Here is a 13863-nt window from a genome sequence, read left to right on the forward strand (position 1 = left end):
AGTTATCACCTGCACTGTTAACTGAATGCATTGTTTAAGTACCATCCTGGGGAGGGAGGTAGAAAGATGATTGCTGCCAAATTGAAAAAAAAAAGGCTGTTATGGACAGATAAGCAATATCCAACAGGAATGAAAATAAAATTATAAAAATTATGAAATTATAAACAAAATTAAAAATTTATACATTTTTAATACATTAAACATGATAAATATTAATAAAAGTGAGTTTTTAAACAAAATTGTCTGATTTCACTGAAATGGATAGGTAATTCTGGGACACTCTGTATGTATATATATATATATATATATATATATATATATATATCATCATTGTTTTACGTCTGTTTTCCATGCTAGCATGGGTTGACGATTTGACTGAGGACTGGCAAGCCAGAAGGCTGCACCAGGCTCCAATCTGATTTGGCAGAGTTTCTACAGCTGGATGCCCTTCCTAACGCCAACCACTCCGAGAGTGTAGTGGGTGCTTTTATGTGCCACTGGCACGAGGGCCAGTCACACGGTACTGGCAACAGCCACGCTCAAAAAGGTGTTTTTTACATGCCACCTGCAAGGGAGCCAGTCCAGCGGCACAAGCAACGACGTTGCTCGAATGATTTTCTAACATGCCACCAGCACAAGTGCTAGAAGGCGACTCTGGTAACAATTACGCTCAAATGATGCTATTTATGGGCCACTAGCACGGAAGCCAGACAGCTGCTCTGGCAATGAACACACTCGGACAGTGCTGTTAGTGCTCCACTGGCGCAGGTGCCAGTCATCGAGTATGGTTCAACTACGATTTTGATTCCGATTTCACTTGTCCCAACAGGTTTTCGCAAGCAGAGTTTAGAGTTCAATGAAGGAGAGGTTGGCATGGGTGCCAGTCGTCGGATTCGGTTTGATTTCGATTTCTGATTTCAAACGTCAAATTCTAAATTCACTTGCCTCAACAGGTCTTTGCAAGCAGAGTTTTTAGTGTCCAGTGAAGTAAAGATACAAATAAGTGAGCTGGCTACACTTCTGGCAGAGGTCACAGATTATGTTCTCACTTGCATTGCCGGGTCTTCTCACGTACTGCATATTTCCAACGGTCCCAGTCACTAGTCATTGCCTCAGTGAGACCTAAAGTTCGAAGGTCGTGCTTCACCACCTCATCCCAGGTCTTCCTGGGTCTACCTCTTCCACAGATTCCCTCAACTGCTAAGGTGTGGCACTTTTTCACACAGCTATCCTCATCCATTCTCGCCACATGTCCATACCAGTGCAATCGTCTCTCTTGCACACCACAACTGATGCTTCTTAGGTTCAACTTTTCCCTCAAGGTACTTACACTCTGTCGGGTATGCACACTGACATTACACATCCATCGGAGCATACTGGCTTCATTCCATGTGAGCTTACGCATGTCCTCAGCAGTCCTGGCCCAAGTTTCACTGCCACGTAGCATGGCTGTTCGTACACATGCTTCATACAGTCTGTCTTTTACTCTGAGCGAGAGGCCCTTTGTCACCAGCAGAGGTAATAACTTTCTAAACATTGCCCAGGCTATTCTTATTCTAGCAGCTACACTTTCAGTGGTAGAACAAATCTAACTTATAAGATGCTGATGTTAAATTCAAACTATGATGAAAGTAAACAGACAAAGCTTGCTTTAGAAGCATTGAGATGTATTGAAAGATACAGATAAGGAAGTAATTTATTCTCAAACACAGAATAATGCTAACAGAATAGTAAGGTAATCACAGGGATGTGAGTTAGAGTCCTATGGCTGGCTGCTGGCAAATTTTTCTGCAAAATATGGATATTTTATCTTGTTCGTGCTATTCTGTTAGCATTATTCTGCACTTGAGAATAAATCATTTCCTTATCTGTGTGCGTGTATATATATATATATATATATATATATATATATATATATATATATATATATATATATATATAAATATAAATATATATATATATATATAAATATAAATATATATATATATATATATATATATATATATAAGTAGTGACATCTTATTTCGAGCGTAAATGCTAGAATGTTTTTTGCTTATATATATTTTGCCCCATGTGGATTGGTTTGGTGCAAAATGAGACATAACAGAGGCAAATTTATAATGTGACGGACTTAGTATTTTCACCAGTAACTCATACTGATGAAGGTTGAGGCTTGCGGGCCAGAGCCGGAAACCATAGTATATGAGTATCAGAAGGGCATATTCTTGAAAGATATGCTTTTTTAATGTCTTGCTTCTTTGACCATTTTCCTCACCTACTGTTGTTTTTCTGTTATTTGGTGCCTTTTTAGCTCCTATTTCTAAATAGGTCGATACTGTTTCCACATCCTTATGCCTCATGTCAATTTTTTGTCTGTGCCAATTTTTTATCTGCCTGAGATGTGGCACTCTGCAGGCACCATATCTTTATCTCTGGATGAGCCAATTCCACAGATGCAGTCTTTTATGAAGAAGAGAGAACTCTTTCCAGGGCTCCCTGTAACATTGCTAAGCTTGCTAAAGACAAATATAAGATAAACACTTGGTTTATTGAAATTATTTCCACTTCCAAGGATGGTTGAACAAAGGTTTAATGGAAAATGACTCAAAATGAAGTGGGGAAATAATCTCAAGGACCCAAAGCAGTCATCTTATCTTTAGACAATCTTTTCCTTAACCTTTAGCACACTTAGGTGCATTATGTCACTAAAAAGTTTTCTCCTCTGAAGCTGCAGGTGCATTGTATCACATTGAGAGGGGAGAAAACTCATACAGTCGCATGCTAAAGGTTAATGACATGTTAATTCTTGGAGAATTGTTGATTCTTGATAGTATATCTCTCCAGTATCAATTGCCACTAAATATTTGTTCTACCTTGTTTGGAAGGAAATCAATTTGTGTGGCATTTAACCCTTAGGAGACAACAGAGTTGATCTGTCAGCCAAAAAGTCAAATGATGAAGAAGATTGTATTAATTCATTCAATTTCCTACGAGAATATATATAGTTTTATGATTGGCTGTGTGGTTAGTAGCTTGCTTACCAACCACATGGTTCCAGGTTCAGTCCCTTGGGCAAATGTCTTCTACTATAGCTTCAGTCTTTATGCTCTGAGTTCAAATTCTGTCAAGGTCAACTTTGCCTTTCATCCTTTCATGGACAATAAAATAAATACCAATCATTCACTGGGGTTGATGTAATCGACTAGCCCCTTCCCCCAAATTGCTGGCATTGTGCCAGAATTTAAAATCAATATAACCTCATTCATTTTTATTCATCAGTTCCATGCTACTGGACACTTCAGGGGCAGAGAGATGAAGAGAGTGAGAATAACAGACTACAAGAGATCATCATCATCATCATCATCATTTAACGTCTGCTTTCCATGCTAGCATGGGTTGGACAATTTGACTGAGGACTGGTGAAACCAGATGGCTACACCAGGCTCCAATCTGATTTGGCAGAGTTTCTACAGCTGGATGCCCTTCCTAACGCCAACCACTCCGAGAGTGTAGTGGGTGCTTTTACGTGCCACCGGCACGAAGGCCAATCAGGCAGTACTGGCAACGGCCATGCTCAAAATGGTGTATTTTATGTGCCACCCGCACAAGAGCCAGTCCAGGGGCACTGGCAACGATCTCGCTCAAAAGTCCTTACATATGCCGCAGGCACAAGTGCCATACATATTGATTTCAAATTTTGGCACAAGGCCAGCAATTTCAGGGGTGGGTGTAAATCGATTACATTGACTCCAATACTCAACTAATACTTATTTTATTGAACCTGAAAGGAGGAAAGGCAAAGTTAGCCTCTGTAGAATTTGAACTCAGAATGTTCACATGAAATGCTGCTCTGCATTTTGCCCAGTGTGATAATGATTCTGCCATCTTGCTGCCTTTAGGTACAAATATAATAACGAGTTCAAATTTTGGCACAAGGCCAGCAATTCTGGGAGATGGGTTAAGTTGATTACATTAACCTCAGTACACAACTGGTACTTATTTCATCTGCCCCGAAAGGATGAAAGGCAAAGTTGATCTCAGTGGAATTTGAACTCAGAACATAAAGATGGATGAAATGTCGCTAAGCATTTCATCTGGTTAAAGATTCTGCCAGGTGACTGCCTTTCAAGATAGCTATACATATTGGTTTCAAATTTTGGAACAAGGCCAGCAATTCTGGGAGATGGGTTAAGTTGATTACATCAATCCCAGCGTTTAACTGGTATTTATTTTATCAACACTGAAAGGATGAAAGATAAAGTCGATCTCAGTGCAATTTGAATGCAGGATGTGAAGAGGGATGAAATGCCACTAAGCATTTTTCTGCCAACTTTCAAGATACATATCGACAGATAAACATATACACATACAGATAGATACATAAAGACAAAAATGATGGGGTTAAAAAGAAAAAAGAGGGAAAGAAGAAGGAAGGAAGGAAATCAGTAATGATACCTTGTAAAGGAGAGTGTTTCAACAGGAGGCTGTGTAAACAGGCTGCAGCTGTTTCTTCGAGCCAGGCCAATAATATGGTGTGGTGGTCACAATCTTCATCTTTATTTTCTTGGTTCTAAACACAGAGGCAAATATATATACATATGCATATATATATATATATATATTTATATACTGAGGGTGATAAATTGAATATTAATTTCAATTTAAAACCAGTAGTCTAGCATATAAAAATCTGATAATTCAGAAAAATTGTATTACATGCGTATAAGAAGGGATGACCACTAGGTGGACATCCAATATGCTAGAAAGAGGTCATCAACAACCTAACCACAAAGAAAAATAATGTTCTCCAGAAAAAGAAATTCAGCAAACATCAGAGCATAGGCGGGCAGGACAAAATGAATTGTCTTCATAAAATTTGACTGTACGCACATCAAATTTTATGAAGACAATTCGTGTATAGTTCTGTAAATTATATTGATTTTAGAACGATTGTGCTGATGAACCACAAATGATTTTGCGTAAGTAAAAGAGTTGATGGGGAAACTGGTACACAATTCATTATTTTGTATATTTTTCATTTTGTCCTGCCCGCCTTTGCTCTATATATATATACATATATGTGAGTTGGGAGAGCCTCAATGGAGTTACTAAACAAACTGAAAACAACAGCAAAGTTATACCCTACCGTATTAAAGGACACACTAGACAATGTACTCCTAGATATACTATGTCTGAATAAATGACAGAACAGTCACAGCTGGAACATCTCTAATCATAGGTCTGCTGCATTAGCTCTGATCTGGGCTTAAACAACAACAACTACTATAGCCACAAATATTAACTACTATATTATACGTTTGATATTGTAGTCCTAGGTACACTATGTATGAATGAAAGATGGGATGGTCATAACTGGAACGTCTTTGATCATAGGTCTGCTACATCAGGAATAACCTGGGGCTAAACAACAACTACTATAGCCACTAGTACTAACTACAGGGTGGTCACTAGAAAAGCAGAAGATTTGAAGGCAAAACTAACAAGCATTAATTTGATCATCAATAAACTGTGTGATTGGTGGTTTCTGATTGGTGGTTTCTGTTATGGAATGAGCACATAATCATAAGAAGCATTGATGTCATTTGTTTCTGAGTGAACCCCACATCATTGAAGAAAGCTGGGGAAAGAAACAGCTATCAGACTTTCAGAGACAAATTATTGTTCTTTTCAAGCGTGAAAGTTTGACTTGGGGAGTGACTAAATGTTTAACTGTGTTACCAAACTTTTTTTCAACTGCTACAAGGCATCAATTTGATACTGTTGATGCAACTTTGAAATGAGAAGGACCTCAAACAGCTAGTGCTCACAAAAAAGGGACTGGACCAAGGAAACGAATTTCGGATGAAACACGCGACACAGTTAAGAATTTAACAGTGTCACATGTTCAACAAGACACAATGGAGAGACATTTAAGTCAATGAGAAATTACTCAACAGCTCAATATTTCAAAAACATCTGTGTTTGAAATTCTCAAAGAAAGTGAACTGAAGTGCTATCAAAGAAAAAAATGTAACGTTCTCACTGATTAACATCAGGAAATGCGAGTGAATAAGTCAATTGCACTGATTAATCACTTTGAACAAGAATTTGCTTGGAGAAAAGTATGGTGTTCAGACAAAGCAAAGTTTTCACTGCACCCTCCTTTAAACAGACAAACTGATCGCATTTACTGAGAAGTGAATGTGAAAACTGACATACCTGATGAAGAGCTGCTGGTGGAATATAACTTATAGCCATCAGTGGTTTGTTATGCAGCTGTTGGATGGCATGGTAAAACAGAGCTAAGATTTATTGAAGGATATTGCCATGGTCTTCAAGGAAGGAAGAAAAAAACTGTAAACCAACAAGTTTATTGTGAGGAAATGTGTCCACAAATGTTCAATGATATAAAAAGTGTCACGGGCAATGAGTCATGGACTGGACATGGCAGTAGGATGGTGCAAAGCCTCACACAACCAGGGTTACAGTTCAGTTTCTCCAGCAATCTACCCCTAACTTTATTGCACCTGAAGATTGACCTTCAGAGTCCAGACTTAAATGTGATGGATTACTGTGTCTGGAGCTTTTTATAAGCAGAGATGCAGAAATATCGATGTCATATAACTGTCATTGACAAATTGAAAACGTGCTTGATAAAAGCTTGGAATGACACTCCTCAAATTACACTTCAAAATGCTACATGAGTTTGGAACTCTCAATTAAAATGCTGTCACGAAGTGTATGGAAGACATTTTGAACATTTGGGAGTGTTAATGATATCAAACTTTGTGACATTGTTTACCTCAAATAGATGTTGTGAAAATATAAATGAGCATTTCATGAATTTTCTGCTTTTCTAGCAAATGATAGATAATGTAGTCCTAGATACACTATTGTCTGAATGAGAGATGGTATGGTCATAGCTAGAACATTATAAGTCAACTGGATCAGGACTGGCCTGGGATTAAACAACAACAACAACAACAACAACCATAAGCATTACATTTTAACTGGTTTTAGCCTGTTGGTTGCAGCTAAACTGGAGCAATTCACTCACTTGTGTTATGATCCAGTTCATCAAAAGAATGGCTTTCTTTACAAGTTCTTCATTTGGGTTTGTCAACTGAACCTAGAAGACAAATGGAGATATGTGGATATCAGTGTATGTGTGTGTGTATGTGTGTATAAGAAGATGAAAACAGTACAATGTTTAACACAACCACCACCACAGCCAATACCATCAGCGCCACATCAACATGCCGTCACCATCATCACTACCACTACCAGCAATGTACCATCACTGGCAACTGGCATTACTACTAACACCACACCAACAAGCACTGGATTAACCATTAAGCAAAATAAGCACATGCTTAGGTCATCAACGAAGGTGTTGGGGGGCACCACAGAAATGGTGAATAGTTTACAGCACAAAAGAAATCACTTTAAACTTGCTAAAATAATATTCGAGGTGGTTTACATAATTGGAAATATAATTTTGAAGTGTTCACGGTGTCATAATGAGGATCTGATCAAAGATTTTGCAATTAAAAAAGTATGAAAAAACTTTTCAAATATAAATGAAGTGGAAGTATACAAAAATACTTTTCAAATGCAAACATTGTCTTTCATATATTTTTAACGTTAATGACCATTAATTGCTCAACTGAGCATTCATTTTCACAGTTGAAGTATATTAAAAATCCCATCAGAATAACTATGCAACAAGGCAGGCTGGATGTTTTATCTCTACTAAGTATACAAGCAGATGTGTGACGTAAGATTAATTTTGAGGATCTGATCAAAGATTTTGCAATTAAAAGAAAAGTAAAAACATTTTTCAAAGATAAAAAATAAACATTATTTTCCATCTTACTGTTAGTTTAATTTCATTTTGAAAAATATAAATTTATTTTATGGTTTATTACTGCTGATATTTTGAATCACTTATATATGGAAGAGCACCAAAAATCTTTTTAAGAGCATAGTGCCCTCTAATGTCTCAATCCAGCCCTGGGAGGGCCACATTAGATAATTTAGACTTATAAAGTAGATGTGTTCACCAAAATCTTTTCAGTGCATAGGGCCTCTATGAGCTCTGCCGCCGCCACCACCACCACCACCACCACCACCATAATCAATGGCACTAATACCACACCACCACCACTACCACCATAAACAATGGTACTAATACCACACCAACATTACCACCACAATCAGTACAACTAAAACCACACTAGCATTAACATCACCACCACCACATAGTGACTATAAGTACCAATTCTACTTACAAACAAAGCCTGTAGAAATCCTCTGCATTGAATCAGTGACAAAGGTACCACATCTCTGGTACCTCTATATTCTTTCTCTTGATTTACAGTTTGGTCTTCTGCATCGTGGCTGGTGTTCTTGGAAGAAGAGGATGAGGAGGAAGTGATGGCAGTGTTCCTTTTAAGACAAAACTGAATGTCTTCAACAGAGACTGTGTTAAGCCAGTATTCAAGCTGCAATATAGCACCAATAAAGAGATGAATAGGATGGAGATGTTCCACCCATGACCATCCTAAATGGTATTAAATATAATTTACCTAGGACTGCTTTATTTAATTGTGTAATTAGCTGGAACATCTTTGATTATAGGACAGTTGGATTAGGACTAAGCTGGTGTTAGACTACTGTTGCCACTAGGGCAACAAGCTGGCAGAATTGTTAGCATGCTGGGCGAAATGCTTAGTGGCATCTCATCCGTCTTTATGTTCTGAGTTCAAATTCTGCCAAGGTCGACTTTGCCTTTTGGGGGTCAATAAAATAAGTACCAGTTGAACACTGAGGTTGATATAACAGACTTAAACTATACTCGAAATTGCTGGCCTTGTGCCAAAATTTTAAAACAATATTAACTACTAGTCTTTCCCAGGAGTCTAGAATCCTTATGATCTCATTTATTAATCAATATATTATAGGTACAAACAATATCGATAATAGTGAAAACGTGAGTTGTCTGGAGGGTACTACCCTAAACCTTAGCATGCCCTCTAATAGTACAACATCCATTCCACATATGGAAAAAACTTCGTATCAGATAGGTCTAGTTGCAACTACAAATTTGAGAATGAATGCCCATTGCAAATTCATTGCAGAAGGTTTAATGTTGTTTACTAATGCATAGTTCATAACACACTTCATAATTCTACTAGGTACTATATAGAATCCACAGTTAATTTCAAGCATTGATATTTGGCCCATTTAAATTCCTTTAAGTATGAAGAGCATAGCAAGTCTACTGGTCAAACTGATCATATGCATTACCTTAAAGAAAAGAAAATTCCTCATAATATATCCTGGTCTATAAATGATTGCAGTCTCCCATACCAAGGTCAGTGTACTACCTTTCGGCTATGGCTAAAAGAGTCCTTACATGTATTGTTACATAACCCTACACTGTTACTTAATAAACAGCATGAAGCATTCTCCATCTGTATACACAAATTTTGAAAGTCTTTCAAATTTTTCCATAGGTCTAAATGTAAAAAAACCCCAACACTTCCGATTATCACTAACATCTAACTTAGATATTTTACCTATCCAACACTTTCACATACATGACCGTTTTACTTTTATTAAATGAACTGCACTAAACTTTCTCTCCATATATACATAGACTCCTTAGGCCCATAGTTCTTCTGCAGGCCTCATTAACAATGTATCTTCATTAGTGCTACAGACACCCTTTTCTTACTTCTAATTTTAACCTTAATTTTAAGCGTTAACTTTATTTTAACTTATTTTATTATTTTTTTAATTAACTATGTTTATTTACTTTTATAACATAACCTTAATTTTTTACACTGCAAATCTTAAATCTTTTCTTTATTAGTTGACATCTATTTCACGCTTTTCTTAGTGGCTAGACGACCCTATGTATCCTCTCTAAAATTTGATCACCCACTGTAGACTTGTCTATTATCTTTCTTCTGTCTACTTTATGTCCACTTATGTCTACAACAAACATCATTGATGAGGAACTTTCTTCCAGTGTCTAACCTATATCTCTCTGATGATGGTATACTCAACTTACAGACTCTTTGTTTGATATGATGCTCCAATAGCTGGGATAACCCAGAAACAGCTGTCAGAGACTATTTTTCACTATTTTTTATCATTCATCATGTAACTAAATTAGATTAAATTAAATGTCCTTGTCATGCATTACCTTATTGCTAACCTTCCTTCACTACTTTAACCAACACCTACTGACTCAAAAGGAAGCCACCTTTAGCCTTTTTGAACAAGATAGTCACATAACGACTACTCCAACTGTTGTTCAAACTGGAATTTTGGTGGCACACCTGTAATTTGAGCACACAGAACGCATACCTATTAGTTTGAGTTATACTGACAAAGACTCCTCATATCCCATATATATATATAGTGTAGGTAGCTAAGATGTGTCAGTGTCTCTCTCTCTCTCTCTTTTTCTTCCTTAACTGGTGCTGTTCGTGCTGCTCTTGATTACTATCTAAATATAAACACTTCATTCAAATGTAAAATTTGTATTATTTAATTTCTCTGCCTGAAGAATTTTTAACTGGAAATTCTTTACATGTTTATCTAAAATATAAAACTATGTAATTCCTATTAGCAAATGAAACGTGTGCAATGGTGAATAAATAATACCAGAAAGTTTCCATATCATGTTAACTGCAAACATCACACAACTACCATATGCACCACTGGTGACACATTTTCATAGTTTGAGAAAATACATTATTCTGTATATTTGAGATAGTTTTGGGTGTGTGTGTGTGTGTGTGTATGTGCACATGTGTGTGCGTGCATGTGTGTGAGTGTGTGTGCATGTGTCTGTGCTTGTGCTGCCCACCACTGCTTGACAACTGGTGTTGGTGTGTTTACTTCCCTGTAACTTAGTGGTTCAGCTAAAGAGATTGATAAAATAAGTACCAGGCTTATAAGAAAAATTAAGTACTACAGTCTATACATTTGACTAACAATTCTTCAAGGTGGTGCCCCAGCATGTCTGCAGTCTAATGACTGAAACAAGTAAAAGATAACCCCTTGAAGGTACGAATATCAAACAGGAACCAGGCAGTATTAGAACCCAGTAATCAGTGTTTCAAACATTGTTGGGTACTTACCACTTTATTTGAGGTTTCTGCTGTCATCGTTAACTCCACAAACGACCAATTGAGGAAGATGTCAGATGGTTTAGCAAACCAGACTGAAGGCTGAATTTCTTCGAGTAGCTGTACCAGTGATATTGCACTGCCTGCAGGAACAACAAAAACAACAGTAGTAGCAGTAGTAGTGATAGCAGTAGTAGCAGCAGCAGTAGTAGTAGTGGAGGTGGTGGTGGTAGTGATAGTTGTAGTAGTAGTGGTGGTTGTGGTATTTTGTAGTAGTGGTGGTGGTGATGGTGGTAGCAGCAGTAGTAGTGGTGGTTTTGGTGGTAGTAGTAGAAGTGGTAGTGGTAGTAGAAGTAGTGGGGTAGCGGTAGTAGTAGTAGAGGTGGTGGTAGAAGTAGTAGCAGTGGGAAGGTAGTAATAGTTGTTGTTGTTTGTGCTTTCTTGAGTCATGCCTGGTTCATAAGGGTCTGATTCCTGGTTTCATGGTGTATAGGTTCCCCTCCTGGACTGGATGCTGGTCCATCACAAGTGAGCTGCTAGATGCAGGAGGAAAGAGTGAGAAAATGTTGTGGTGAAAGAGTCAACAGAAGTGTGCCATTACCTTCTGCCGGAGTCGTGTGGAGCTTAGGTGTTTTGCTCCTAAACAAACACATCGCTCAGTCTGAGATTCAAACCAGCAAACCCTTGACCGTGAGTCCGCTGCTCTAACCACTAGGCCATGTTCCTCTTGTAGTAGTAGTAGTAATTTAGTAGTGGTGGCAGTGATGATGGTGTGGTAGATAGCATATAAATGAGAGAGCACATCTACAATGTTATGGATATTCTTACAGAAATACCATCACATCATCATTATTTAAGGTCGAACATTAGAAGCATCAGTTGTGGCGTGCAAGAGAGACGATTGCGCTGGTATGGACATGTGGTGAGAATGGAGGAGGATAGCTGCGTGAAAAAGTGCCACACCCTAACAGTTGAGGGAACCCGTGGAAGAGGTAGGCCCAGGAAGACCTGGGCTGAGGTGGTGAGGCAAGACCTTCGTACATTGGGCCTCACCGAGGCGATGACTACGGACCGAGACCTTTGGAAATGGGCTGTGCGTGAGAAGACCCGGCAAGCCAAGTAAGATCGTTGCCAGTGCCCCTGGACTGGTTCTTGTGCGGGTGGCACATGAGATGCACCATTTTGAGCGTGGCCGTTGCCAGTACCGCCTGACTGGCTCCTGTAGGATTTTCGAGCGAGATCGTTGCCAGTGCCCCTGGACTGGCTTGTGCGGGTGGCACATAAAAGACACCATTTCGAGCGTGGCCGTTTTCGTGCGGGTGACACGTAAAAGCACCCACTACACTCTCTGAGTGGTTGGCGTTAGGAAGGGCATCCAGCTGTAGAAACTCTGCCAAATCAGACTGGAGCCTGGTGTTGCCATCCGGTTTCACCAGTCCTCAGTCAAATCGTCCAACCCATGCTAGCATGGAAAGCGGACGTTAAACGATGATGATGATGATTATCCATGCTGGCATGGATTGGATGGTTCAACAGGAGCTGGCAAGCCAGAGAACTGTGCCAAGCTCTAATAACTGCTTTGGTGTGGGTTTCTATGGCTGGATATCATTCTTAACACCAACAACTTTACAGAATGGACTGAGTCCTTTTAATGTGATACCAGGATTAGTGGGGTCATCAAGTAACTTACAAGACAAGATCCCTCAACAGAAGTGTATCCTAGTATTGAGGAAGGCAGCCTTGTGTCAAGTGATGAGAGATTAAAGTATGAAAGAGGGACAACAGCAGGTGCCTATGGACCCCTTAGATTCCTATTTTACTCTGCTGGACCTCCATAGCCATTCAATGATCTATTTTTCTTTTGTTTTTCTTTTTACTTGTTTCAATCATTAGACTGCAGCCATGCTGTAGCACTGCCTTGAAAAATTTTTAATTGGCTGTATTGAACCCCAGTACTTTTTTCTTCAAATCCTGGTACTTATTCTGTTGGTCCCTTTTGCTGAACCACTAAGTGATGCAGTCGTAAACACACCAACACCAGTTCTCAAAAGGTGGTGAGGACAAACACAGACCCCCCCAATGACACAAATATATACACATATATACATATACATACATATACATACACACACACATGTATATATATTTGGTAGGCAGAAACTGAAAGAAGTCTATCATAAATATATATATATGATAGGCTTCTTTCAGTTACCATCTACCATCGTAGGCATGCGTCCAAATTTAAAATGTCTACATGTAATATTCCATATGGGTAAAATTTTGGACTATGATCGACTCCTTATAACCATTGTGCAATCTGACTATTGGATTGGTACTGAATTAGCGTTGTGAGAATTTTGTAAAGACCCCTACGTCATTTTAAGAAAACCTTCGTCTGTTATATACATAATTTTTCTTCTCCCTTGTTTTTACTTTTATTTTTATTTATTTTTTACTTTTATTTTTTTCTATTCTATTTTTAAAAAAAAAACGCTTTGTATTCTTTTATTCTTTTATGCATGTATTTTCGCCTGGTTTAACCTTTATACAACCAGCAGTTTAAGAAGTTGGCTGCATATATATACTGAAATCTAATGGGTTTTTTTATGTAGATGTCTGTATAGTTAAAGCACTTACGTATTCATATACATGTACCTACGCTTGCATATGGGGCCTGGGTTCGCACTTGTGCATATGCTGTTATGATTTCGTGCGTATA

At 38.3% G+C, this 13863-nt stretch overlaps 1 protein-coding gene across 3 annotated transcripts in view; it reads right to left on the minus strand.

Annotated features, from left to right (window-relative positions):
• The window catches only part of LOC106878278 (uncharacterized), a 213508-nt gene that overhangs the window by 40232 nt on the left and 159413 nt on the right, over positions 1-13863 (minus strand). For all 3 annotated transcript variants that reach the window (XR_016238985.1, XM_089345481.1, XM_089345480.1), the window contains exons 19-22: positions 11157-11287; positions 8292-8504; positions 7058-7129; positions 4456-4570 (exon numbers count right to left, since the gene is read on the minus strand). Coding sequence is in view for 2 of the 3 variants with exons in the window: in XM_089345481.1 (XP_089201607.1) it covers positions 4456-4570; positions 7058-7129; positions 8292-8504; positions 11157-11287 (531 nt within the window). In the remaining variant the exon portion in view is untranslated. The remainder of the gene's footprint in view (positions 1-4455; positions 4571-7057; positions 7130-8291; positions 8505-11156; positions 11288-13863) is intronic.

The sequence above is a fragment of the Octopus bimaculoides genome, chromosome 29 (assembly GCF_046866305.1).
Source record: "Octopus bimaculoides isolate indiv1 chromosome 29, ASM4686630v1, whole genome shotgun sequence".
Classification (NCBI taxonomy): domain Eukaryota; kingdom Metazoa; phylum Mollusca; class Cephalopoda; order Octopoda; family Octopodidae; genus Octopus; species Octopus bimaculoides.